The following is a 25219-nucleotide window of genomic DNA, read 5'->3' as shown; positions in this document are numbered from 1 at the left end:
CACAGTCAGCCACTGTCATCTCTTCTCACCACTCAGGGAAAGTCTGTCCCAAGTGCATTTGCCCCACAAACTCAGAGTATGGCTGAGGTGACGATGAGAAAGGGAGAGACAGTCACCACTAACTACCCACCCCACCTTGGGAGCTGGAATGGGTAGACAGAAATTACAATGAAGAGGGAATTTTGTTTTAAGATCTCTTTTTTCGTTTGTTTGTTTTTTAAGTAATCTCTACACCAAACGTGGGGCCCAAACTTACAACCCCTGAGATCAAGAGTCGGACGCTCTAGCGACTGAGCCAGCTAGGCACCCCAGAAGAGGGAATTTTTTGGTAAAATCTAGCTATCCTTCCATGACTGCTCTTAGTTCACCACAGAGACATGGAGGAAAATACATTTGACACAAGAGCAAATAAAAGGCACCTTGGTCCTGGACCCTTTCCCCGAACACCCTTCACTTACCTCTCCCATCCTGATTTTTAAATATTCCCCCCCTCCCTTCCCCTTATTCTTCCAGGCTTCCCTTTTTGCTTTCTGCAACCACGCATCATTATCATATGCCCTTTTTCTTTCACTTATGAGGCTCCAAAATAAGAAAAGGAATTAAAATACACACACAAAAATAGCACAGGTTCTCTGTGTGTTTCAAATGCCCTTCTTATGCTGGGGTAGGGACAACAATCTCACAATCCTGTTTATACAGCATAGGCAGAAAATAGGACACAGCGCCAATGTTTTTATACTTTCTCCCTCTTCCTTTCTCTCTTCTCCTGAAGAAGGTAGTTACCAATTTATAAATTCAATTAAGTCCTAGCTCTGTGGGATACTATAACCTCAGCTAGCCCTTATCTGCTACAGTATAAAGAGCCCTTTTAACCCCCCAAAATGTCAAACACCTAATACACACACACGAAATGATCCTTTTGGTATCTGGGAAAATGCAAACTTCTGACAGACTGTGAACTTTATTAATTACAACAACATTTACATTTCACAAGAGCAGATGGGAGCAAAGCTTTGTGTGAATGCAGGTTCCCGGCTCCGTGGGACCTGCCAGGCACAAACTCCTCAAACTCCCCACCTTCCCAGGAGTCCTCATGTAAAGACTGGGAATCCTCACTCTGAGCACCTTGGGCTCAATCCTTCTTTACTGATTAAGAACAGTCCGATTTTGTTCATGAGTTCACTGAAGAACTAGCAATACAGCTGGACAAAAATTTTAATGGAGCAAAGTTCCTTCTGCTCACTGAGGTCCTTCAGGGGATGATGCATCAGAGGCCTCCGCACAGCGTGCCCATGCGTACGCCCTCTCTCCCGCCCTCCCTCTCCATCCCTCTCCTCCCTCCTCACTTAGAACTTGTATTTGGAACTGTTTAATAAATGATTACTACCTTTTTGCTAGCTATTATCATGATTACTACTCCTTTTCCTCCTCTTCCCTACCCACTCCATCCCATAAATTTCCAAATCCCATTAGTGTTATGGCTAAGAAAAGTCAAGAAGAAATAAAACCTTGAAAACCTAGTTTTTATATCAAACAAACGTTTGCAGCTTTCTTTTTTTCATTAAATGGGGATAGGTGAGGAAGTAATCTTCGAATGGTCCTCTCACTACCATATTTAAGATGAATATATTCACTCATTCAACAGGCAGCAATTAAAAAGCAGATACCGGTAGTTACGATTTGCTTCTAAAATCTGCAGAAGGGGCCCCCTTGCAACCGACAGATGTTCCTCTTAACTGGCAACGACATCCATCAGGTATCACATGGTTTGTTGTTGTTTAATTCATTCAATAATGTTCTCTGACCTTAATTTAAAAAACCAAGTTAACATTTTCCCCTTTCTCCAAAGCTTAAAACCAAAAAACAATTATAACTTTGTCACCCCAATGGATTTCATCCTATGAGTCAGCCATTCTGAACAGGACTCCTAGCATCCCCTACAAAATAACATTCAATGGACCCCCACTACTTTGTTAAAGGTAAAAATATAATCTTAAATGTCAAGGTTTTATTGAGATCTGTGTTAAGAAAATATATTTTCTTATTTAGGCTCCAAAACAACCTTCAAAATTCCATATATTGCTTCAAATCAGATTTATTCCTTAATGAAGGATCCTAAGTCCACAAAAGTATTTATTTTTTTGTTTTGTTTCTCCCATTTTATAAAATTGAACAAGAACTGATTCAACCAACACTAGATGTCACACAGGACTAGCAATTCCCATGAAGCAGGTTAAAAATATGAGATGGAAGAACTATTAGGACATCACTGTTTGTATTTATTATATTTTATACTTAGAAATGTTGCTTCTCCACTGGATGGCCTGAAATATCAAAAGATCATTGTATGCTGCAGTGAACAAAATCAATTGTAGAAAATGGTAAGTTTTGGTTTCTTGCAAACAAGTAGCTTCTCCCTTCTTTTAAAGAAGACAGGCTTTCTTCATCATTTTTACCAAAAAAAAAAAAAAAAAAAAAAAAAAAAAAAAAAAAAAAAGGAATACTGACCAGATATAAATTCAAAATAGCTTTAAGACTTAAGGTCATGACTCAAACACTCAAACAGCTAAATTTAAACAAACAAACAACTAAGACTTTCAAAAACTGAAGTAACTGGAGGACGAGGAACTGGAGGATGTGATGTAATGTTACCTGATGTTACAAGCTACTTACATTCATGGGCACAATATAGCATTACTAGGCCATGAATTTTTTTTTTTAACTTCATATTCTTGTTTCTCAAATTTTTTCAGACACATTAAAAAAGACAAAAGGTTTGGCTACTCATTATTGTATGCCTTTTGAAAAGAAGAGAAAAAAGGCATAAGTTCTATTTTTTAATATATATATACATTAATGAAGCAACTTCCTTGCAAAGTGTTGGCTGACCCATAAACTACATTTATCACCCATGAAGTCAGCATATCACAAGGGTCATATATGTCTAAGCACCCCCAAAAGCATAACAAACAAGCTCTGGTAAAACTGTGTATAAAGCTGTCACAAGCCTAGTGGCTGCTTTCTAAACTTTGAAACCATGACCACATGCGACCTCCCTTTCCATCAAATTTAACTACAAGAGCGTAGATAAAAAGACTTTTAAAATAGTAAATAACAATAATAATAAAATAAATAAATGTAATTACCAAAATATTTTAGCACCTTTCCTTAGAAGAATGTATTTTAACCATAGAAACCTCACACATTCCTAACATGTTTCTCGCTAAGATTCATCCATTCTGTCCAACCTTCAATTGATCAATGCAGAATTCATGCTACTCAGAAGAGCTGACATAATTATTGCCGCCATCCCACTGAGAATGCTCTTCCTAGTAACAAACTCCAACATTACAGTTGGCATCCGGACCGCTCACTATTTACACCACTACCCTCTCCCCTTCCCATCACCACCATTTTACTGGCAGAACACTCACAAGGCTCAGGATTGTTTTTCATCTCAGCAAACAAGAGTGTTCAAAATCAGATGGCTAGCCACAAACCAGGAGTTAGAAACTACATAAAAATAAACACAAATGTGAATAAATTTTTCTATTTTCAGTTTCTGAAGAAAGCAGTTAATGTCTTATTTGTAATGTTCTAAATTACAGCCAGGAGCCTTTTTCCTAATTACACTAATAAATCGATTTAATGTCATCATTTTGCCATCAGCTCACGTCTTCCATACACTAGTGGACTTGAATTAAACCCATTTTACCATGGTATCTTCTTCGCCTCATTTTTTCCCCAGTGCTTTTCCTCGATCATCCTCAACTACTAAATCATGCCTCCATAATATTTTCCTAAATATTAAATCTGTGAACAAAAAAGATAACCTGAAAACTAACCACCGGAGAGACAAATCAACACACCTTCAATACAAAATATCAACATGAAGTATAAACTATTAGGTAACCAAGAGAAAGGTAAGCATCAGCTGTATGCCCAGGAACCTCAATTTAAAACATTATGTAGTATGCACAATTTTGGCAAACAGAGGTGAACACAATATTTACATATCAAAATGGGCAACTATATAGCCTCATTTCTGGCTGGAGATAAAAATATCTTAATTCCATTTATTAAGTAAAATAGCCATTTTAAGGAAATACCTCCTTTTACAGGTATAAGCATTTGACTGACAGATAAAATAATTGCTTTAAAAACACTTCTGAGTCATTTTGTCCTTACCTGCAGGCACGAACCATTACTGCATGCAGTGACTGTTCCATTTCCTAGCACAGACTTGAGGGAGCATCATATCTCTTTCAGAATGTGACTAATCTGTGGGTTTGCAATTCCTAAGCTATTTACAAATGGCACTCCCTTTCCACATAAGAAAATATTTATGACAACCAAAAGCCAAGTATTTTTAACCTACATGGTACAAATCATGTTGGTAATTTTGTAGCAACAACCTCAAAATACAGGAAGAAAATCTAATACTATTATTTCCTTAAAGAAAGCAAGATTTTTGTTTTGCAGCGAAGTAAATTATTTTCTAAAGCCTCCAACAGCTGTCACACATGAACGAGCACTCTGCTGGGCTATGGTGTACATGCTGCAGCTGATTCGGCTTCACTATTTTTTTAAAAAATCAATTACCCTTTGTAAAAGCAGAACAGCCGGCCCAAATACACATCTTCAATACACCACAATGACCAGCATGCAGTACAAAACGTTATACAGCAAACTTAACAAGGAAAAAAACACGTCCTGGTTTGTTTCTTAGCAATGCTACACCATTAATTGTTCATGCAAGAGATGTAGCTGTACCTTTCTGAAGAGGACGACTTCTCAGAGTTAACTGACATCAGCAGCTCAATCTTCTGCTTGATTTCTGGAAAAATCAGAAAATATTCACAACCAAGATTGCCTGCCCTTGCTTTCAAGCTTTATATCAACAGATTTTTCGTCTCTGATCCCTTTTGTTCAAAAAGAGGCCACAAGATTCGCAGTACTTCTGTTAGGACTGGGATTCGATGGTGCTATAAAGGGAAAAGCTCCAGAGGCACCAGGCCTTGCTAAACTATGCACATGACTGTTTATGAAAGCAGGAAGTACCATTTCTTTTAAGCAGAGGGGTGTTTTCTTTTTTAAGGTAGAACTAGCACGGCTCTGCCAGAAGATTTCAAATGCAGCAAATTAAAACACAAACAAGAAACACTCACCACTGCATTCGATACCCTAGATCATCTGAGAAGCCTGGGTAAGAAAGGTATGAGCTGTAAGGAACAGATGTGCAACCCTTGGCTCCTTGCATTTCACTGGCCCTAAAAAATATGGCTCAGTGAATCATTTTTGTCACTTAAGAATGAAATGTTAAACGAGAACCCCAATTTATACATTGGAATTTTTTTTAACCCCTGTTATAATTTCTTGCTTGTCTTTAATTGAAGAATCTGCCTAATACCTAGTCCCTAACTCCTTTAGAAAAAGACTTCTATTTTACACCTTAATTCTCCCCTCCTCCTTCGGAATACAGCACAAGTGAACAGCAACACCCAGTCACCGAGCAGATAATATACTTGTCCTTTTAGGAAAGGACTCACAATGCCATCTGCAACAGAAATGGAAGCGCCAATTCAATTTAATTAAAAGAGAATTGCCGATACTGATTTGGAAAAAAAAAAAAAAAGATAGACTAAAAGGGAAGGAGAAGTAAAAATAAAAGGGAGAGGGGAAAAGAAAAAGAAAAAAAACCCTAACACATTTCCTTTAAAAATACTAATGACTAACCTAAAAATACGTAATTTTATGTGAGTAAAACTGACAAGGTCCCATTAGACTATTTCACATGCAAAGCTGTTTTCCTATTCGTAAATGTGATTTCTATGCATAATAAAAAGTTCACACACCAAACATATAACACCTGGCCCCTAAAATGCAACGAGAGGCAGTCACAGGAGTCCAAAGTGGACCTCAAGAGTTTGGAGGGTTTTACGGGGAAAACAAATCTTAATTTTTAAGAATATTGATTACAAAAATCAAAGGAATATGGAAAGATAGAAAAGGAAAAGGGAATAAAAATTAGTTTTTTTTTGTTGTTGTTGTTGCCTAAAATACAATGGACCTGTTTAGAATATAGCCTTTCAACGTTGTTAAAATAAGGGATTTTCCAAATTGTTTAAGCTTCATCCAGTGGGCACTTCATAAAACTGGCACAAACAGAATCTGCCACAGGCTGTGGCCAAACTCCCTAACCATCGGGGAGAGCATACCACACGGTGGTTAAACGGAGACGACGACAATGAAACTTACCTTAAGGATTCCTGTGTGGTTAACAGAGTACCGCACGGGGTGCCACAGCAAACATTAGTAAGCCCCCACCCCCACCCCACCCCAGCTTCAGAAAATCACAGAGTTTAAGAGCTCAGGCTCAGCCACCAGCAGCCATGGATTTGAAGGCAGGCTCCTCCAACGTTTTTAATAGCCACATGACCTTGGGGAAATTACTTAGACTTTCTAAAAGCCTCTATCTCCTCTCCTATAAAATGGGGATAAAAACTGGGCTTGGAAAGGGCTGCTGTGGGGATTTAATGAAATACAGTGTTCCGTGACAGTCATGCAGATGGAGGGTCGTGCCGGACAGGGTTCAGCCCTCCCTGTCTACTGCTAGGGAGTGTCTGGCAGAGAATAGCAATCCTCAACAAATACTTGTTGGATGAGTTAATGAGGTACATACACTAGGTCTGTCCTGCCTTAAGCAGCTTTTCCACAGTTTTGATCCACCTTCTCCCTCTTGCTATCAAGCTCAATATATACTTTTTTGTCACTATAGTTTGATTACATATGGAAGCATAACTAATCTGTATCTCAGCCTCCCCATGTAGAGAGTTACTCTGTTTCTTAACCAAGTCAGAAATGTGGTTACATTTGAATCCTTCTTCATTGTGGTGATTGCTCATTTCAAAAAGACAAAAAATTCGAACTTCGGTGTGCAGAAGATCTGTGCACATAAGCTGAAAGACCCCAAGTTTAGGGGCACCTGGGTGGCTCAGTCAGTTAAGTGTCTGACTCTTGGTTTCAACTCGGGTTGAGTCATGGTCTCAGGGTTGTGGGATCAAGCCCAGTGCCAGGCTCTGTGCTCAGCGCAGAGTCCACTTGTCCCTCTTCCGCCCAGTCACGTTCTCTCTCTCTCTCTCAAATAAATAAATAAAATCTTGGTGGGGGGGACTCCCAAGTTGTTTTGTTTTTTTTTTTAAGATTTTTTTATTTATTTGACAGAGAGAGAGAAATCACAAGTAGGCAGAGAGGCAGGCAGAGAGAGAGAGGGAAGGAAGCAGGCTCCCTGCGGAGCAGAGAGCCCGACGCGGGGCTCGATCCCAGGACCCTGAGATCATGACCTGAGCAGAAGGCAGAGGCTTTAACCCACTGAGCCACCCAGGCGCCCCAAGACCCCCAAGTTTAAACCGCACAGCTCTTAGGGAAGTGTATAAACATTAGAAACAAAAGTTAAAGCTTTGAGAGCTCCAAACCAAAATGGTTTCCAATAATGCACGGACAGGTTTCTACCACCATTTTCACAATTTCTTTAAACCTTCAGATTTGTTTCTAGCTCCCAAAGGACTAAAACGTTTAGGAATATTCACAAATACTACGTGAATACTGTATACTCTGAAGCCAGTGTATCCTGTCTACTCTACTATCCACTCCTCTTTACCAATACCGGCCATAGTCTGATTCCTCCCCACATTCATTAACAACTCTAGAAGCCATCCCACCACAACGCCTTCCATGCGATGTTCATATTGACAGGCCTTCCAAAAACCCTTGGCTAAGGACCTCAGCCTCCTGAACCCCTCACTCTTACACACACTACAAATTAGCTTGCTGTTCCTCTATTTCATTCACAGTATCTAGGATCCTATACTTTTTTTTTTTTGCATTTAAGTCCACCAATATTTTCCTTAATGAATGATGGTCTTTCTGTTACATTTAGATTTTCCCCACACCAAATTTTTTAAATCACCCTGTTTCCTTCCAATACCTTATAATTTTATTTAGCCTGTAAACCTTGGACCCTCTTAGAAGGTATTTCAGTCTATGAATTCATGTAGAGATCCAGTCTGCTTTTATAGTTAATTTAAAACCTTATGTCCCCTACCCCCAGAATTCTAAATTACTCTCTTCACCACCACGCCTCAGTTCTTTCAAAGCGGCAGTCTTACAACCCCGTAAATACATATTTATTCAACCAACCACGGTCTCTATTTATTCATTCAGGCCAATGAGTACTAAGGCCACATGTCTTTATTTCACAAAGAAAATGAACAAGTGGCTCCTATGTAGTCTGAATAAGCATATTCAAAATTATGGTTGATTTTTTTTTGTCACAATTTTGTTCTAATTTCTAAGCAACATTATGGGACAACACAAGTTTCTTGTTTTTCTAATCCTTTTGTGTTCTTATGATTCTCCTCCTAACTCTAGGTGCTTTGCCATATCATCTTTTTTCACACAGACCTTACATGTTAGCGATACTTCTCTTGCATGACCTCTTTTTACTCACTGACTCTTCCATCTATTCCCTTGACATCCACAACCAAAGGACACTGAGGATGACTAAACCTGAATTTCGAGCCCCATATTCTCTCCTGCAACCCAGAACTGTAGGTCCTTCCAACCCTACTGGACATCTTCACCTACATACATGGTCCTGACATGCCCTGAACACAGCATCTTTTTTTTTTTTTTAAGATTTTATTTATTTATTTGATAGAGAGATCACAAGTAGGCAGGGAGGCAGGCAGAGAGAAGGGGAAGCAAGCTCCCCGCTGAGCAAAAAACCCGATGTGGGGCTTGATCCCAGGACCCTGAGATCATGACCTGAGCCAAAGGCAGATGCTTAACCCACTGAGCCACCTAGGCGGTGCCCCTGAACACAGCATCTTAAAGCTAACCTCATCAAAGCCTCAGTCTAGGATCTCCTGTTAAAGTCTTCATCTCCCTTGGGCACCTGGGTGGCTCAGTGGTTAAGCCTCTGCCTTCAGCTCAGGTCATGATCTCAGGGTCCTGGGATCGAGTCCCACATCGGGCCCTCTGCTCTGCAGGGAGCCTGCTTCCTCCTCTCTCTCTCTCTCTGCCTGCCTCTCTGCCCACCTGTGATCTCTCTCTGTCAAATAAATAAAATCTTAAAAAAAAAAAAAAATAAAAAAAAAATAAAGTCTTCATCTCCCTGAACAGCAGCAGCGTTGCCCTCCTGAGCCAAAAATTTCTGAAGGACCCCAGACTAGCACCCCTGTCTCATCTGGGCTACCATCACTACCACTCACCCTTTTCAATCTATTTTATGTTCCAGCATTACTCAGCACTACTTTGTGATCCCCCAAACACACCATGCTTTCTCACACCAACTCTTTTCTGACACAGTTTCCTTCCCTAGGATCCCAGTGCCCAGTCTGCTTCCCCTGCACCCCCACCTCCCTTTTCTAATCTCAGCCCAAGTGCCACCTCCCCTCCGACAGTGCCCAGACAGCACATACTTCACCTCCTCTGCCCCCTCTGCAGATCACATACACTTGCACTAGAGAATTCCTAAAATATATGCACTACTTGGCCAACACCCCTGAGACCACAGCTTCCTTAGGGATGGGGACCTGACATTTCACTGCAATTCACACTTACTTACTGAGTCTTTGATGGTTTTCTTAGCCAATTCTAGTCAAAGTTACAATCTAGCTAATTTGGTTTCCTTAAATATACATTTCCAAATACAATTAGCCAGCACGTCGAACAACTGCAGACTTAGGAGAAACCTCAGAGATCATCACCTTGCTGGACCACCCTAATTTATGAAGAAGAAATCGGAGAGTTAAAAAGATAAACAACTGGTAGCAAGAATACTCTTCACCTTCCCCATAAGACCACCGTCTCTGAGAGCTATAGTTAAGTTTCCAAAGACGAGCAACCCAAGCAGAACATGCAGCTTCTTTAAAATCAGCTTCGGGACGCCTGTATGTCTCAATCCGTTCTGTCTGCCTTCGGTTCAAAGTCATGATCCCGGGGTCCTGGGATTGAGCCCCAAATCAGGCTCCCTGCTCAGCGGGGAGCCTGCTTCTCCCTCCCCTTCCCACTTGTGCTTTCTCTCTATCTCAAATAAATAAACAACATCTTTAAAAAAAAATAAGTAAAATCAGCTTCTAAATTCTATATTCTCATATCTCCAATTAATTAAAATCATCACTATTGGTCAGCTTTCTCCATTACAACTGCTCCGTCTATGACATCATACTCTTATTATTCATCACTTTACACACTAGAAGGGAAAAACCAATTCACCATGATCTCCCAACTCATGGTCTTCTAACCAACCTATAGACCTTCTTCACAAAAACCTTTTATTCTCATACCTACACTTTAAAAGATACTCAAATTCCTTGTAAAGATGATTATTTTTAACTCTTCGGTTAATGGCCTACTATCTCTAATATTTCATTTTCCAATTAATAACATGAGTCTGGAGACACATGGCTGAGTCCAGAGCTAAGCCTGTCCCTAAGAACCCAGAATAGCAGTTACCAGTAAGTGCTATTAAAATAAAGTCCAATAAAGGATGTGCTTCACAGATCAGACAGCCCGGGAGGGAAAGTGGGAGCACCAAGTCCACCTGGATCCGGAGAGCGGCGGCAGCATGAGACTACCATGCCCTGTACAGCACTACACACCCACCACGAGCTCACGTGGGACGCCCCTTCCTTTTAGGACATGGAAATTAAATAAGACCTCGATTCTTACACCTACATCCTTTTCTCATGGGTGTTATTCCAACAGATTTACTAAACTTCTTTTCTCTTGCCAAATTCTTTACATAATCATTCACAAAGCTGATTTTATTTTGAATACACATAAATAAGGAGGATTTTTTTAAATTAATGCTTTATATATATTTGGAACCGTTTCAGGCCACAAGAAACAGGTATGTGCTCAGTTTGCTTCAGGTGATAGGATAATACTGCAAGAAAACATCTAGAAGTTAAGAATAGAAAAATGCCTCCACAGGCCTCCCAGTGAGAATCTTGCTCAAAAGGCAGGGCCGCTCTTGATACTCGGTTCTGTTACCAAGTGCTCTGAGGGATTGCTCTCCACCTTAATGCTTCCCCATTCTGGTGATTCAACACCTCTGTGACCCTAATTCTACTTTTCCTATCACTACCAATTAACTGATTCTCCGCTCTCTTTCACATGTTCACAGACTCTGCTGCCCCGGGATGCTGGCTAGCAGCCTTCTCTCTCTCTCTCTCTTTCTCTCTCTCTCTCTCTCTCTCTCTCTCTCTCTCTCTCTCTCGGTGTCTCCAACTTCACCCTGCATGTATCTTTAAGGGGCTCCCATTTAAATAAAAAAACACTGGGCCTGCAGAAGCTTTCTGGCTCAAATGTCAAGCCCTGATATTACCATCTGGGACCAAGTACTGTGTTCCCAACTCAAAATCAAAGACGGACACAGACGATACCCTTCATAAAGGGGTAGGAGTAAAGCAAGCTCTGCAAAACCACTAAGAAGGTCGGTGACTAACTGGCCAACAACATGAAGACAGTTCAATCTTAAAAAGGAGTCCTTGCTATCCCAGCATTCATTATTCAAGTCATCTTTTATAAGAACACACAGAAAAGCAAAAATTGTGCAAACAAACACAATTGTTAATGAACTGACCATTCAAACTGTCCCTGGTTATCCCTAGCCTCTATATCCACCCATCAACCCCCTTCTCTCTCTCTCTCTCACTGATTCTCATATACTCCCAACAATTCAAATAGAATGCAAACCCAGAACAAAGTGAAAACTGAAAAAAGGCAACAACACAAGGTGCAACATTTGACCAAAGATAATAATGAAATGTTGGAATCCCAAGTGAGGACAGACACTGAGAAATCAGGTCATAGGAGGAGTCAGGAAGGTTAGTAATTGGTTAAGAAAAATCAACAAGGACAATAATATGCCAAGTGTATCAAGAATGATTATTTATCAGTGACTAATGGGAAAAATAATAAAACTCTTAAATAGTTTACAAAAATGACCTTCATTACAACTGCATTGCCAATTAAAAGATACCCAATCACTTTATTATATAAAATTTAGTATTAAAGCACATGTCAAAAACAACTGACACTTGATACATTCTTTGTACACTCTACTACTCAGGACTTATTTTTCAATTACAATTCAAATTTTGATAAATAAACTTACGTTCCAAACCTGATTTTATTCTTCAAGACAGAAGTCCCAATTTCACCCCCTTCCTTAAAAGTAGTCTTTTTCTAGTACCAAATTTCCTCATGCTATAATCCCCCAACAGGGTTACTTGTGTTCCTGAACATGGTACGGTGCCAGTGGAGTACACTGTGTTCACGCCAAACCCTACAATGGGGCGGAGGTGGGAGGTGGAGGGGACTGGAGGAGGAGGAGGAGGTCTCCAGCTGGTGAGGCTTCAGTCTGAACTTTCACGGTAGCTGTTGCTGCTACTTATGAGAAACTTCATTTACTAGAGGAAATATGTTTCCTCTGTCACTTCTTAAATTATTACTGAGTGCAATTTATAACCTAAAAGAAAGATTAGTTTAAAAGGAAAGGTTTGCTACTGATTTTCAAGTCGTAGTGAGAAAAGTGGGTCAATCCCCTCAAACTGGGATTCCCATCCTCACTCACCCCCAGAAGCCTGCAAGCAAGAGGCAAGGAGAAGAGGAGCCAGGGGCTCTGGCTGTGTCTGCAACAGCCCCAGATCCAGGTTACCCATCCTGACTCTGCAGGGGTGCCTTCAGACTTCACAGTACATCAGGCAATATTTGTTACATTGTTTTTGTTCTTTTCATGCTGAGGAATTTCAGGACAACTAACTACAAAAATGCATTAAAATGTGAAAATACGCATGCTTAAATAAATGTTTCATTTTATTAGCATCATCATCAGTGTCCTCCCTCTATCAGTAATGAAATATAATGGAACTAATCCCTGAAAACTGCCTACACATTTCTCACCACAGCAGAGGATCATTAATAGTTAATCCCAGCTGCTAAACAGAACAAAGGCACTCTTACCCGGACTCTGTTGGGGAGACAGAAGAAGTAACACAAGTTCTTAGAAAACTGAGCTGTTACACTCAGGGTGAGAGATCCAATGCTCTGTTTACCATGAGATCAAGTTTAAAGCTTTCTCTGTTTTACACTTATAAAATAAATACCGTTTATAAATTTTTCTGATATAAGAATTTTAGAAATTACAGTACTCAGAAAAAGGAAGTATTTTATAATCTTAATTAAAAGACTGTATTTCATACTAATTATTAACATACAACTGAAACTACGTGATTCTTTAATATTGTGGCTTACAATGTCATAAATTAAGACATTTTAATTCCATTTACAATTTTGGCATATAAAGGACTGTGAGTTCACCAATGCAATGAATTCTTGCTTTCCAACTCCTTTAGTAAATTAAGGTCCATTCATACATCTTGAGAAGTAAGTTCACTATCTTAAGAGGTGGTAAAATTATTTACTTATATAAGAAAAGAAGCCCTATCAAAATATGAAATATAAGGAGGGATTAGAGTCCCTAACTCCCAATCTATGTTAACTTTCAAACTTAAGAACTGAAATTGATGATGCAGGACAATTTGTCCACCTTTCTACACTCCCTCAGTACCAATAGGCATGGTACTAAATTCTACCTGAACAGGGGGAGGAAGAATGTGTCTCAAAAATACATAGGGCAAAATTCCACTCCTCAGAGAGTTCACAGCCCAATATTTAACATTTAGCTTGAACTATAAGGCCTACTGGAGCCCTTTATGTGAACTAAATAACAACTGAAGAAAAGGTACTTAACATAAATTCAATTTTGCATGCACAGAAACTAAAGCTTTGAAAAGAATCTCTAAAACTTCCAGAGCTAAACAGTTCCATTTAAAATAAAATCAAAAAAGAATACAATACTGAGGAATCCAAGGAAATGACAGACATGCACACTGAAAATGCAAAACACTGCTGAAAGAAATTAAAGACTTAAATGAAAAGACACCCTGTATTCATGGGTTGGAAGACCTACCATTATTAAAATGGTCAGCCTCCCCAAAATTGATCTACAAATTCGCACAATTCCTATCAGATTTCTTTTTTTTTTTTAAGTTTTATTTATTTGACAGAGATCACAAGTAGGCAGAGAGAGAGAGAGAAGCAGGCTCCCAGCTGAGCAGAGAGCCCGATGTGGGACTCGATCCCAGGACCCTGGGATTATGACCCGAGCTGAAGGCAGAGGCTTTAACCCACTGAGCCACCCTGGTGCCCCTCCTATCAGATTTCTAACTGCCTTTTTTTCCTTCCAGAAATGGGCAAGCTGACCCTTCAATTCAATCCTTGAAAAAGAACAAAATTGGAGGACTCACATATCTTGACTTCAAAACTTAATACAGAGCTACAGTAATCAAAACAGTGTGAAACCAGTATAAAGGGATGACATATAGATCAATGGAATAGAGTAAGATTCCAGAAATGAACCTTCCCATTACAGCCAAGTGATTTTCAACAAGAGTACCAAGGCCATTCGATGGGAAAAGCATTCTCTTCAAAAGATGGTGCTAGGGGGCGCCTGGGTGGTGCAGTCAGTTAAGCATCTGACTCTTGGTTTTGGCTCAGGCTGTGATCTCAGGGTCATGAGACAGAGCTCTGTGTAGGGCTCTGCACTCAGTGCAGAGTCAGCTTGGGATTCTCGCTCTCCCTCTGCCCGTCCTGCTCATGCTCTTACTCTCTCTCTAAAATAAATAAATTCAGAAAAAAAGAAAAGATGGTTCTAGACTACTAGATATATACATGCAAAAGAGTAATGTTGGATTTCTATCCACAGCACATACAGAAGTTAGCCCCAGATGGATAAAAGGCCTAAATATAAAGGCTAAAACTATAAAACTCTTAAAAGGAAATATAGATGTAAATCTTCATGATTTTGGATTAGGTGGGCTTTTTAAACATGACACAAAAAGTAAAAAAAAAAAAAAGAATAAACTGAACATCCTAAGAATTACAAGATTTTGTGCATCAAAAAGTAATTATCAGGGCATCTGGGTAGCTCAGTGGGTTAAGCCTCTGCCTTCGGCTCAGGTCATGATCTCGGGGTCCTGGGATCGAGCCCCACATCGGGCTCTCTGCTCAGCAGGGAGCCTGCTTCCCCCCTCTCTCTGCCTGCCTCTCTGCCTGCTTGTGATCTCTCTGTGTCAAATAAATAATTAAAATCTTAAAAAAAAAAAAAAAACAGTATCAAGGGAAAAAAGGTAATCCACAGAATGGGAGTAAATATTTGCACATCATTATATCTGATAAAGAACCAGAATCCTGGGGAGCCTGGGTGGCTCAGTTGGTTAAGATACTGCCTTAGGCTCAGGTCATGATCTCGGGGTCCTGGAATCAAGAGCCTACTTCTCCCTCTCCATCTGCCTACTGCTCTGCCTACTTGTGCTCTCTCTCTGTGTCAAATAAAAACCTTCAAAAAAAAAAAAAAGAACCAGAATCCTGAATATATAAAGAATTCTTACATTCAACAATTAAAAAAAAATTTTTTAAAGGGCAAAAAAGATCTAATAGACATGTCTAAAGAAAAAAAAATGGCTAGTAAGTACGTGAGAAGCTACTCAATGTCATTTGTCATCAGGGAAATGCAAGAGAGAACAATGAAATATCACTTTATACCCACTAAGATGGCTATAATCAAAAAGACAGCAGCAAGTGTTGGCAAGGATGTGGAGAATTTGGAAACTTCATTTACTGTTGGTGGGAACGTTAACCAGCACAGCAACTTTGGGAAACAATCTGTCAGTTCTTCAGAAAGTTCAACCAAGTGTTACCACATGACCCAACAATTCCCCTCCTCAGTATACACCCAGGAGAAATGAAAACATATGCTCATACTTTTCACAAAAAAATGTATAGACAAGTGTTATTCATAACATTCAGAAACTGTCAGCAACCCATATATCCATCAGCTGATGAACGAATAAACGAAATGTGGTATATCCATACATAAGAGAAATGTAGTTAAAGATTCATGCTACCACACGGATAAATCCTGACACATTATGGAGAGTAAAATAAGCCAGACACAAAACACGAATTGCATGATTCCATTTACATGAAATGTCCACAACAGGGATATCAGGAGAGACAGTAAGTAGCCCTAAGGGCAGGCGGGGGGAAGGAAAATGCAGAGTGTCTCCTCTAACACCGAAGAGTTCCTTTTTAGAATGACAAACATGATCTGGAATTAGGTAATGGCAATGTTTTTACGAGATTATAGGCATTCTAAAAGCCACTGATATGTAAACTTTAAAATCATGGAAAAGGTAACATACGAATTTAAAACCAAAAGGGATGCCTGAGTGGCTCAGTTGGTTAAGCGTCTGCCTTCGGCTCAGGTCATGATCCCAGCGTCCTGGGATCGAGTCCCACTTCGGGCTCCTTGCTCAGCAGGGAGCCTGCTTCTCCCTCTGCCTCTGCCTGCCACTCTGTCTGCCTGTGCTCACTCTCTCTGACCAAAAAAAAAAAAAAAAAAAAAAAAGTTAAAAAAAAAAAAAGCAAAACCAAAATTAAGGTTTCAGATGTTGCTGAGCCAGTATGAGAACCTGGACCATAGAGCTCTGAAGCCAAGCTTCAGCCTGCAAGGGGGAGATGACCAGACTGGGCAGAGGGAAGGCCAAAGAAGGCATTTGACCTTCATTACTAGGGTTAGAGGACTCTGCCAGGTGCAGAAAAGTCCACTCCCAACAGGAAAATGGCAGAAACAAAGCCAGAAAGACCGCCGTCGTGTGGATAATCTGAGCTGCTTTGGTGATTGGCGAGAGCCAAGGAGGTACTGGTAGGAGATAACGCCGGAGACCCTAGTGGGGCTTTTCATGCCAGACAAAGAAGTCCTCTTTTCCATATGGTAGAATACAACCAACTATACAGCCAAAGCTAAAATAAGAGATTCAACAGGTGAATCAGAGTGAAAAGCAAATTTTTAAAACCTTATGTCATGCTTGAGAAACAATATTCAACTTCATGGCGCTATTTATGAGACTTGTCAATTCTCCACAATTCAATGTGTATCTTTCCGCCCACACAGTGCCCCTCAGGAACTTAGCCAATTATCACCTCTCTCATTTGTAAGTCCTAAAATTCTCACCTCAAGCATCAGTCCTCCCTTATGTCTATAAAAATCTTTAACAGAGGCAAGCAATAGTAAAGCCTACTTCCAAGGCTTTGTTGCTTTACAAAATGTTACGAAGTACCACAAATACTTCAGCAAATCAAATACAGGCTACTTTATTTTTGTCTGTGGGATTTCCTACCAATTACATAGAAAAAAAACCTCAACTAGTTCTCCATTTTAATATGCAAAAATCAACAAACTGGGACTTAAACATATCAAGGAAACAGAAAACCTTAGTTTTGTTACATCATAGTGACCTTGAATCGATATTCCAGAGTACAAGTTCTTCATCCATATCATCTCTGAGCATGTATCGAGTTGCTGGTTTCTAGTCATTAGAAAACAAGTATTTTGAGCATGAAACAATACCTAAAGATTAAGACATTAGGATTCATAATTGTCTCTGTGATAACTAGCAACAAGAGTAACAACAGTTAACAACTAATATTTCATACCAACCACAATGCGTCAGGAGCTCATTTGCTTTCTGTAATAACTCTTAATAATCTCATACCTCTGTAAGATCAATATTATCATTAACCCCATTTTGCAGATAGGGAAACTGAGGTACAGAAAGGCTCAGTAACTTGCCACTGTTCACAGAGCCAGTAGACGGGGAATCTGAACCGCAGCGGCCCTGCACATTGTCTGGGCCCTCAACCATTATGCTCTCTGTGTGGCCCATTTAAAATATTCTCAAGTTTTTCCATAGAAGAAAAATTTCTTCCTCTCTGTTCATCTTAAAATAATCATTTATGTGTTAAGCATCTGCGGGGTAAGGCCATTAACTTATATTAAGAGTTGAAAGAAAACCCAATTTTTTGGCTATAATTTGATTGCATTTTATGGGGCAAGCTAGGTTCTGAGCCAGTACTGGGTAACTTGGGCACTCTAAGAAAGTCTTGGGATGTACTTCTTGTATTTTTTTTTTTTTTTTTTTGACAGACAGAGATCACAAGTGGGCAGAGAGACAGGCAGAGAGAGATGAGGAAGCAGGCTCCCTGCTGAGCAGGGAGACTGATGTGGGGCCCGATCCCAGGACCCTGGGATCATGACCTGAGCCGAAGGCAGAGGCTTTAACCCACTGAGCCACCCAGGCGCCCCAAGTACTTCTTGTATTTAATTTTCCTCTTCATCCTAAGGGCCGTGTGCACTTATTTGCAGACCTACCAAATCACTCTCTTGGGGTGATGATGCCGACAAAGTCCTAGAGGTCATTCTGATGCACAGCCAGTGCTGAGAATCACTGGTTTTACACTTGGCCCCTGTCCTCCTTATTTAACTAAAAGGACAGTATTACCAAAAAAAAAAAAAAAAAAAAAAAAAAAATCATTTCACAAGCACAAATGGGCCAATCATGCCAAACAATATTCTATTTATTGACTTCAATATATGGAATGCTAGATAGTTAACAATCCAGCAATTCCACTTCTTCCAAACCTAAGCAGAGAAACAGTCCCATCTGGCCTAGGAGAATCACACAAAGACGCTCGTCAGAAGCTGTATGCCACAGCACATAATGGTTAACAACCCAACTGATAAATGAACTATGGTACATTCATCCCACACAGCATTTGAAAAGAATGAGGTAGATCTGTTTACTGAATGATCTATAAAACTAAAACTGCAGCTTGCAGAATACACACAGTATAATACTACTTTTGTTATACACACGTATTTTCACAGGTGTACCTATGTGTGTATATGTATATACATATAAATGGGAAGAGTATATTCCAAAATGATTAGAAAAAGGTCTTCCTTACTTCTGCAGATGAAATGAGGAATGAGGAAATGGCAGCCAGAGAATTTTACATTTATGTGCATTCAACTTTTACAGGTATTATTTGTGTAATTAAAAATAATTTTCTTAAATGACATTAAGTGTTGCCAAATGATATTCCATTTAAAATAAACCCCTTTTGTGATTATCCAGCTTTCAAATGGACATTCTGCAGGAAGACTGTCATCACACCCTTATAAATAGCCTCCAAAATGCCAATTTTCACTTTCAAATAAAATTTACAGTTTAATCAAGATCAAAGCAATGTCTGTTGGAATCCTGAGCGTGTTATACTGAAAGTGGAGGGGGGACAGCGAAATTCTTCTGACACCGTACTAACATAAGAAAGGGAATCTTGTAGGGGCGCCTGGGTGGCTCAGTGGTTGAGGCCTCTGCCTTCGGCTCAGGTCATGATCTCACGGTCCTGGGATCGAGTCCCGCATCAGGCTCTCTGCTCAGCGGGGAGCCTGCCTCCTCCTGTCTCTCTCTGCCTGCCTCTCTGCCTACTTGTGATCTGTCTGTCAAATAAATAAAAAAAAAAAAACCTTAAAAAAAAAGATACAGAAATTTAAAAAAAAAGAAAGGGAATCTTGTGAAGGTTGTACAAATTGCATTTAAAACTAGCTTTAAAAACTAAATTCAGTCTGTCCCTTCTAAGTCTATCATGAGCAGGCTCTTAAAACAAAATAAAATTCCTGAGACAAATTGGTGAATTAAAAAAAAAAAAAGTATCTAAAAATGTAACTTAGCAGTCCAAAAATGATCAGGTTCCAGCCAATGGATGCAGTGAGCCTACAGACTGCGCTAGAGAAGAAATGTAGAAACCGATGGACAAGGGTAAGACAACTAAATTGTGTAAGCAGAGTCATGGAATGTCTGCGTTCTTTTTTAGACAGTGCAGAGGGGAAAGGCATGAGCTTGAGAAACTGAAGTGCCAGTGCAATTACATAGCAAAAAACACGTCCCACAAAAGAACCACTGCAATGAAGAGCTAAGTATAAAACAACTCAAGAACAGAGGGTTAAGAAATTCTAGTCTTGCTTTTTTTTTTTTTTTTTTTTTTAGATTTTATTTATTTTTTGAAAGAGAGACAAGGCGAGAGAGGGAACATAAGCAAAGGGAGTGAGTGGGAGAGGGAGAGGCAGGCTTCCCACCGAGCAGGGAGCCTGATGGCGGGGCTCGATCCCAGGACCCTGGGATCATGACCTGAGCAGAAAGCAGACCCTTAATGACTGGGCCCCCCAGGTGCCCTAGTCTTGCTTTTATTAAAAATATAACTTCCAGGACACCTGGGTGGCTCAGGGGGTTAACCCGCTACCTTCAGCTCAGGTTATGATCCCAGGGTCCTGGGATCAAATCCCGCGTTGGGCTCCTTGCTCAGCAGGGAGCCTGCTTCCCTCTCCACCTCTGCCTGCCGCTCTGCCTGCTTGTGCTCGCTCTTTCCTTTTCCCTGACAAATAAATAAATAAATAAAATCTTTAAAAAAAATATATATATATATATATAAATTCCTTCCAGTCATATCATTATCTACTTTAATAAAATAGTTTCTCGATTTATACTGAAATATGCTAGCCAATGTGTTTTTAACTCATCTGAAGTAACTTGCTTTTTCCTTTTTCTAAAGCCTAATTCTCTGAAAACTGGACCAATAACAAAGAAGGGGGGATAGGGGAAATATGTGGACTGAGAGCATTCTACTTCTTTTGGGAAAGTGAAGTATTCAGGTGCCTATTTTGCTATTCTTCAAACTTACAGGGTTGGTTAAGTGTTCAATTCTTGATTTTTAGGTCAGGATTGTGAGATCGAGTCCCATGCCGGGCTCCTGCTCAGTATGGAGTCTGCTTAAGATTCTCTCATGCCGGGGCGCCTGGGTGGCTCAGTTGGTTAAGCAGCTGCCTTCGGCTCAGGTCATGATCCCGGCGTCCTGGGATCGAGTCCCACATCGGGCTCCTTGCTTGGCGGGGATCCTGCTTCTCCCTCTGCCTCTGCCTGCCACTCTGTCTGCCTGTGCTCACTCTCGCTTCTCTCTCTATGACAAATAAATAAATAAAATCTTTAAAAAAAAAAAGATTCTCTCATGCCCTCTCCCTCTGCCTCTGCCCCTCCCCCTTTCTTGAAAACAAAGAAAAACAAAGCACTTACATTTGTATTTCATTATATATATGAACGATTGCATAATTTTTTAATGTTTTTAACTTTTCACCAGTTCTTAACCAGTTTCCCCTGCTTTCCCTCCTCTGAACACTGGCAAAGCTCAGCCCCCGGCCTTCAAGGAATGAGTGACTCTGGATAGCCATGTGCTCATGACAGCTGAAAGACTATGTGCCTTACCTTACTTAAGCCATTCTGGATTGAAACATTCACTTCACTCCCTCAGAGACTTCTGTTCTAAGCACTACTCGAACATCCTCACGGGTCTCTGAATGGTAGCGGAAGGTCTGCTTCGGCACCAAGGCTCCAGGTTAGGACAGTGCTTTAAGCTTCTTATGGCTTTGCTTTGTTGTCCCTTACAGGGGCTACATGTGGGCCCTTCCCACCGGCTCATTCCAACCTGGTGAGTGCACTATAGACAGTTTCCCACACTGTACTCCAAGTTTTCTTTAAACTCTCTCTAACACTTGAATGTTTCTGGGTCCTAGACATTCAAGGCTCATATAAAAACAGTTCTAGGCCCACTCTTTTGAGGGTCCCACTGCCACAGTACATCTGCTGCTCTTTGAGCATCCATTTCGTTCCTTCACAAGTAACTAGCTCTAGACCTGCAGCGTGCACATGGAATATAGAAGTATTCCACATTATGGTGACAAAAGGAACCCGTTCTGCATTACGACGTCAACGGTAACTCCCGAAGGTGCAAGGATAACACATCTTTATCTTCATAAAACACTGTGAGACAGATACAACTGTCCCGCCTATTTTGCAGATGAGTAAGGGAAAGGCAGAGGTAAGGTAACAACGGGTCTAAAAGTTGTGCAGCCATTTCACGGCAGACACAGAACGTGGCCCCAGGTGAGCCAAACTCTGAAGCCAATGCTAGCCACGTCATACGGTGGCCCTACCGAACTGGCCCAATCTCTCCGTGTCAGAAACCCAGATTCCTGAGGCACGGAATGCATTATTCCTTTTGGGCTTCTCTCGCCAGGATGCAGTATCCGCAAGATGCTGGGCCCCCTGGGGCCTGCCTGTGCTGGAACCAGGGTGCACGCCTGACCCAGCCCCTCCGGAGGAGACAGCATGTGGCAGACCGACACACGGGCAGGCTGCCACGGGGCACCTCCAGTCTACAATCCTGTGTGCCCCTCGTGCCCGACAGCGGCCCTGAGTGCTTGGCATACATCAAGCACAATCCCCGAAGTTCAGGGAATAGGGATGGAAAAGAAAAATCCCAGAGTTTGGGCAGGAGTTTTTCATCAAGCCGCACGGCACCCACTGCAATTCCTGGTCCTTCAGGACCAGGCTCTATTCCATGTTCAATTTTTCTCCGCAAAATGTTAATTACCTATGGTTTACCAGCACTGTATTTAGGACAGCGTGAATCAAAAATCCTGTCAAGAGTTCTTTACATCTACTCATCAAGGTTCTGGCAAAAAGAAATTCAGAGTTAAGTATTTCTTCCTCTAAAGGTTTTTAACCCTTGTGAAGTCTGAAACAAAGGAAGAGACAGGCCTGAATCTTTGTTATCTTTTAAATCCTCTTTTTCTGTAGTGGACTATAATCTCCTCTAAAATTGTTTTTCAGCAAATAATCTTCTTCTTAAAAAAAAAAAAGTTTGTGCTGCCTAATAATTTTAAGTAATCATCCTTTATTCTAGACCTTCACTGTCCAATACAGAAATCACCAGCCCCATTTGGCCACTGGGCACTTGAACGGTGGCTACTCCCAACAGAGATGCACTTAGCATAAAAAGAAAATGAAAAATAATCCATTAATATTTTTATACAGAATACATCTTGATACAGGATTTTGAGATACTGGGTTAAATGTATTATTTAATTATATTATTGGATTTGTGGAATAACACTCAGCCGTAAAAAAAAAAAAAAGATGGAAATTCTGACACATGTTACAACATGGATGAAGCTTTAAAACATGCTAAACGAAGTAAGTCGAACAGAAAAGGACAAATATAATTCCACTTACACGAAGCACCTAGAATAAGTAAGTTAGGACAAAAATAAAACAGAGGTTGCCAGGGACTGAGGAGGGGAAATGGGAGTCATGGTTCAGATTCCACAGTGAAGAAGCCTCACTCAGGTGGTAAGAGAGGTAGCAAAAGTTCCCTCGGATTCTCGGTATAGAGGATATCATCACCGCCAGCAAATCAGTTGGTAGTTTGAGAACCTCTAATGAATACTACCCAATTTAACCCCACAGGAAGAAAAGTGTAGTAAACTGGTTTGCTATCATCAAGCTTAAAAGACAAATCTCATTTTGTCCTACAAAAGAATGGGTCTGAGGAGAACAAGAATACTCTGTGAAACCTCAGAGCCACTCCATAAACCATTCCACAAGTGCTTTTTTTAACAAGTATCTTCAAAATACTCCGACCAACACAATTAGCTTTGTGCTGAGAGCACTTATCTGCATAAAAGACACAATTTTTCAAAAGTAACATAGGGGGCGCCTGGGTGGCTCAGTGGGTTAAGCCGCTGCTTTCGGCTCAGGTCATGATCTCAGAGTCCTGGGATCGAGCTCGCATCGGGCTCTCTGCTCGGCGGGGAGCCTGCTTCCTCCTCTCTCTCTGCCTGCCTCTCTGCCTGCTTGTGATCTCTCTGTCAAATAAATAAATAAAATCTTAAAAAAAAAAAAAGTAACATAGTACACAAAGAAGCAAACAATCTGTTCTTTTGATTTCTGATATTCAGTCCTCTAAATGTACCAAGTTTCCAAATCTCAATTTATAGCCACATTCCCTTGCTCCCGATTTATAAGATACATTTAGTTCCATCTCATATTTCTCGAGGCAATGAGTCTTTTTTTTTAAAGATTTTATTTATTTATTTCACAGAGAGAGAGAGAGATCACAAGTAGGCAGAGAGGCAGGCAGAGAGAGGGGAAGCAGGCTCCTCACTGGGCAGACAGCCTGATGTGGGGCTTGATCCCAGGACCCCGAGATCATGACCCGAGCCGAAGGCAGAGGCTTAACCCACTGAGCCACCCAAGTGCCCCGGCAATGAGTCTTTAGAAAACAAATTCCAAATGTAACAAACATACTGACTAAAAATCAAATATGCAATGAAGGCAGAAAGAAACTTCAGGGAAACAGGAAAGAAAATAAGAGCTAAGTCCACTGGCTTTGCAAAAAGTAAAGAAATCCAGTCTCGGGAAGCCGAAGGGTGAAAGAGCATCGCAGCCGCTCTTGGATGCAAGCACACGGAAGGCGCACGACACCCTGCGCCCACAGACGAGGACTGCTAACAACGGCAGCTAACGGCTGTCCCTTACCTGCTGGGGGGGCTTCCCGCGTATTAGCTCAGCTAATCCACACAAACCCCCTGGAGCTGGTACTATAATTATCACCCTCCCCTCACTTACTGACGAGGAAACAACGGCTCAGAGAATTTAGTAATTGTGCCCAAGGCCACAGAGCTGATAAACGGTAGAGCTGGCAGACAGAGCCAGGTAACCTGGCTCCAGAAGCCGCTACTACAAAGCGCCTCTCACAATCTTTACAGCAGGTTCTCGATAACATTTACGGTGGAGTTCAAGGGCCATAAACTAACCAAAAAATGTAGAGACTAAGAATACTGACTGAGCTCCTCACAGTCACTGGACAGGACTCAAGGGAATTTTCAGTAACAATAACTCACAGGTGTGACAGAACTGTCACCTATTTTAGAAATAAAACATGAAAACCAAAAGACTGTTGGAAATAGCAAATCAACTGCCAATCACATTACCAATCAATTATGGTGAGTTCGATGATACACTGACGGAATGAAATGACACGGGCCGGCTCTATACGCCACACAGGAGTCACAACTGCTGGAACGCGAGGCAGGACACAGCGCATCTGTTGTGCCTTCGCCACATTTTCCTTCACCATCAACTGGATTTAATGTCTTGCTCAACATTCGCAAATTTCTCATCTTTAACACATGGCAACGTCCTCCAGCCTACCTCCTTGGTTGCCCACTTTGGCAAGAGATGAAGCAGACAGAGGCCCTCACGACAGTCACCAGAAAGGCTTTCAGAGGTGATCGCATTCTGGCAAACTATTTCCCCAAACCTGTGAAATCTTATCAAGCTTTAAGAGAGTT

The 25219-nt window shown here is 40.8% G+C and overlaps 1 protein-coding gene and 1 long non-coding RNA gene across 11 annotated transcripts in view; both read right to left on the bottom strand.

The window, feature by feature from the left end:
- Positions 1–25219, bottom strand: part of SRPK2 (SRSF protein kinase 2) — a 254374-nt gene that overhangs the window by 144817 nt on the left and 84338 nt on the right. For 7 of the 10 annotated variants that reach the window (XM_047695783.1, XM_047695789.1, XM_047695780.1 and 4 more), the window contains one exon: positions 4774–4837. The exons of 2 other annotated variants lie outside the window; for them this stretch is intronic. In XM_047695783.1, coding sequence (XP_047551739.1) covers positions 4774–4811 — 38 coding nt within the window. In that variant the 5' untranslated portion in view covers positions 4812–4837. Of the gene's footprint in view, positions 1–4773; positions 4838–5168; positions 5188–25219 lie in introns of those variants that run through there. One more of the 10 variants, XM_047695781.1, reaches the window with a different exon arrangement.
- LOC125081235 (uncharacterized) lies at positions 7884–8938 on the bottom strand. Its single transcript, XR_007121624.1, has 2 exons — positions 8884–8938; positions 7884–8679 (listed from the first exon to the last, which is right to left on the bottom strand). It is a non-coding gene; the product is annotated as an uncharacterized LOC125081235 (long non-coding RNA).

This window comes from Lutra lutra, chromosome 11 (assembly GCF_902655055.1).
Source record: "Lutra lutra chromosome 11, mLutLut1.2, whole genome shotgun sequence".
Lineage (NCBI taxonomy): Eukaryota > Metazoa > Chordata > Mammalia > Carnivora > Mustelidae > Lutra > Lutra lutra.
This window is presented reverse-complemented; position numbering and strand designations above follow the sequence as displayed.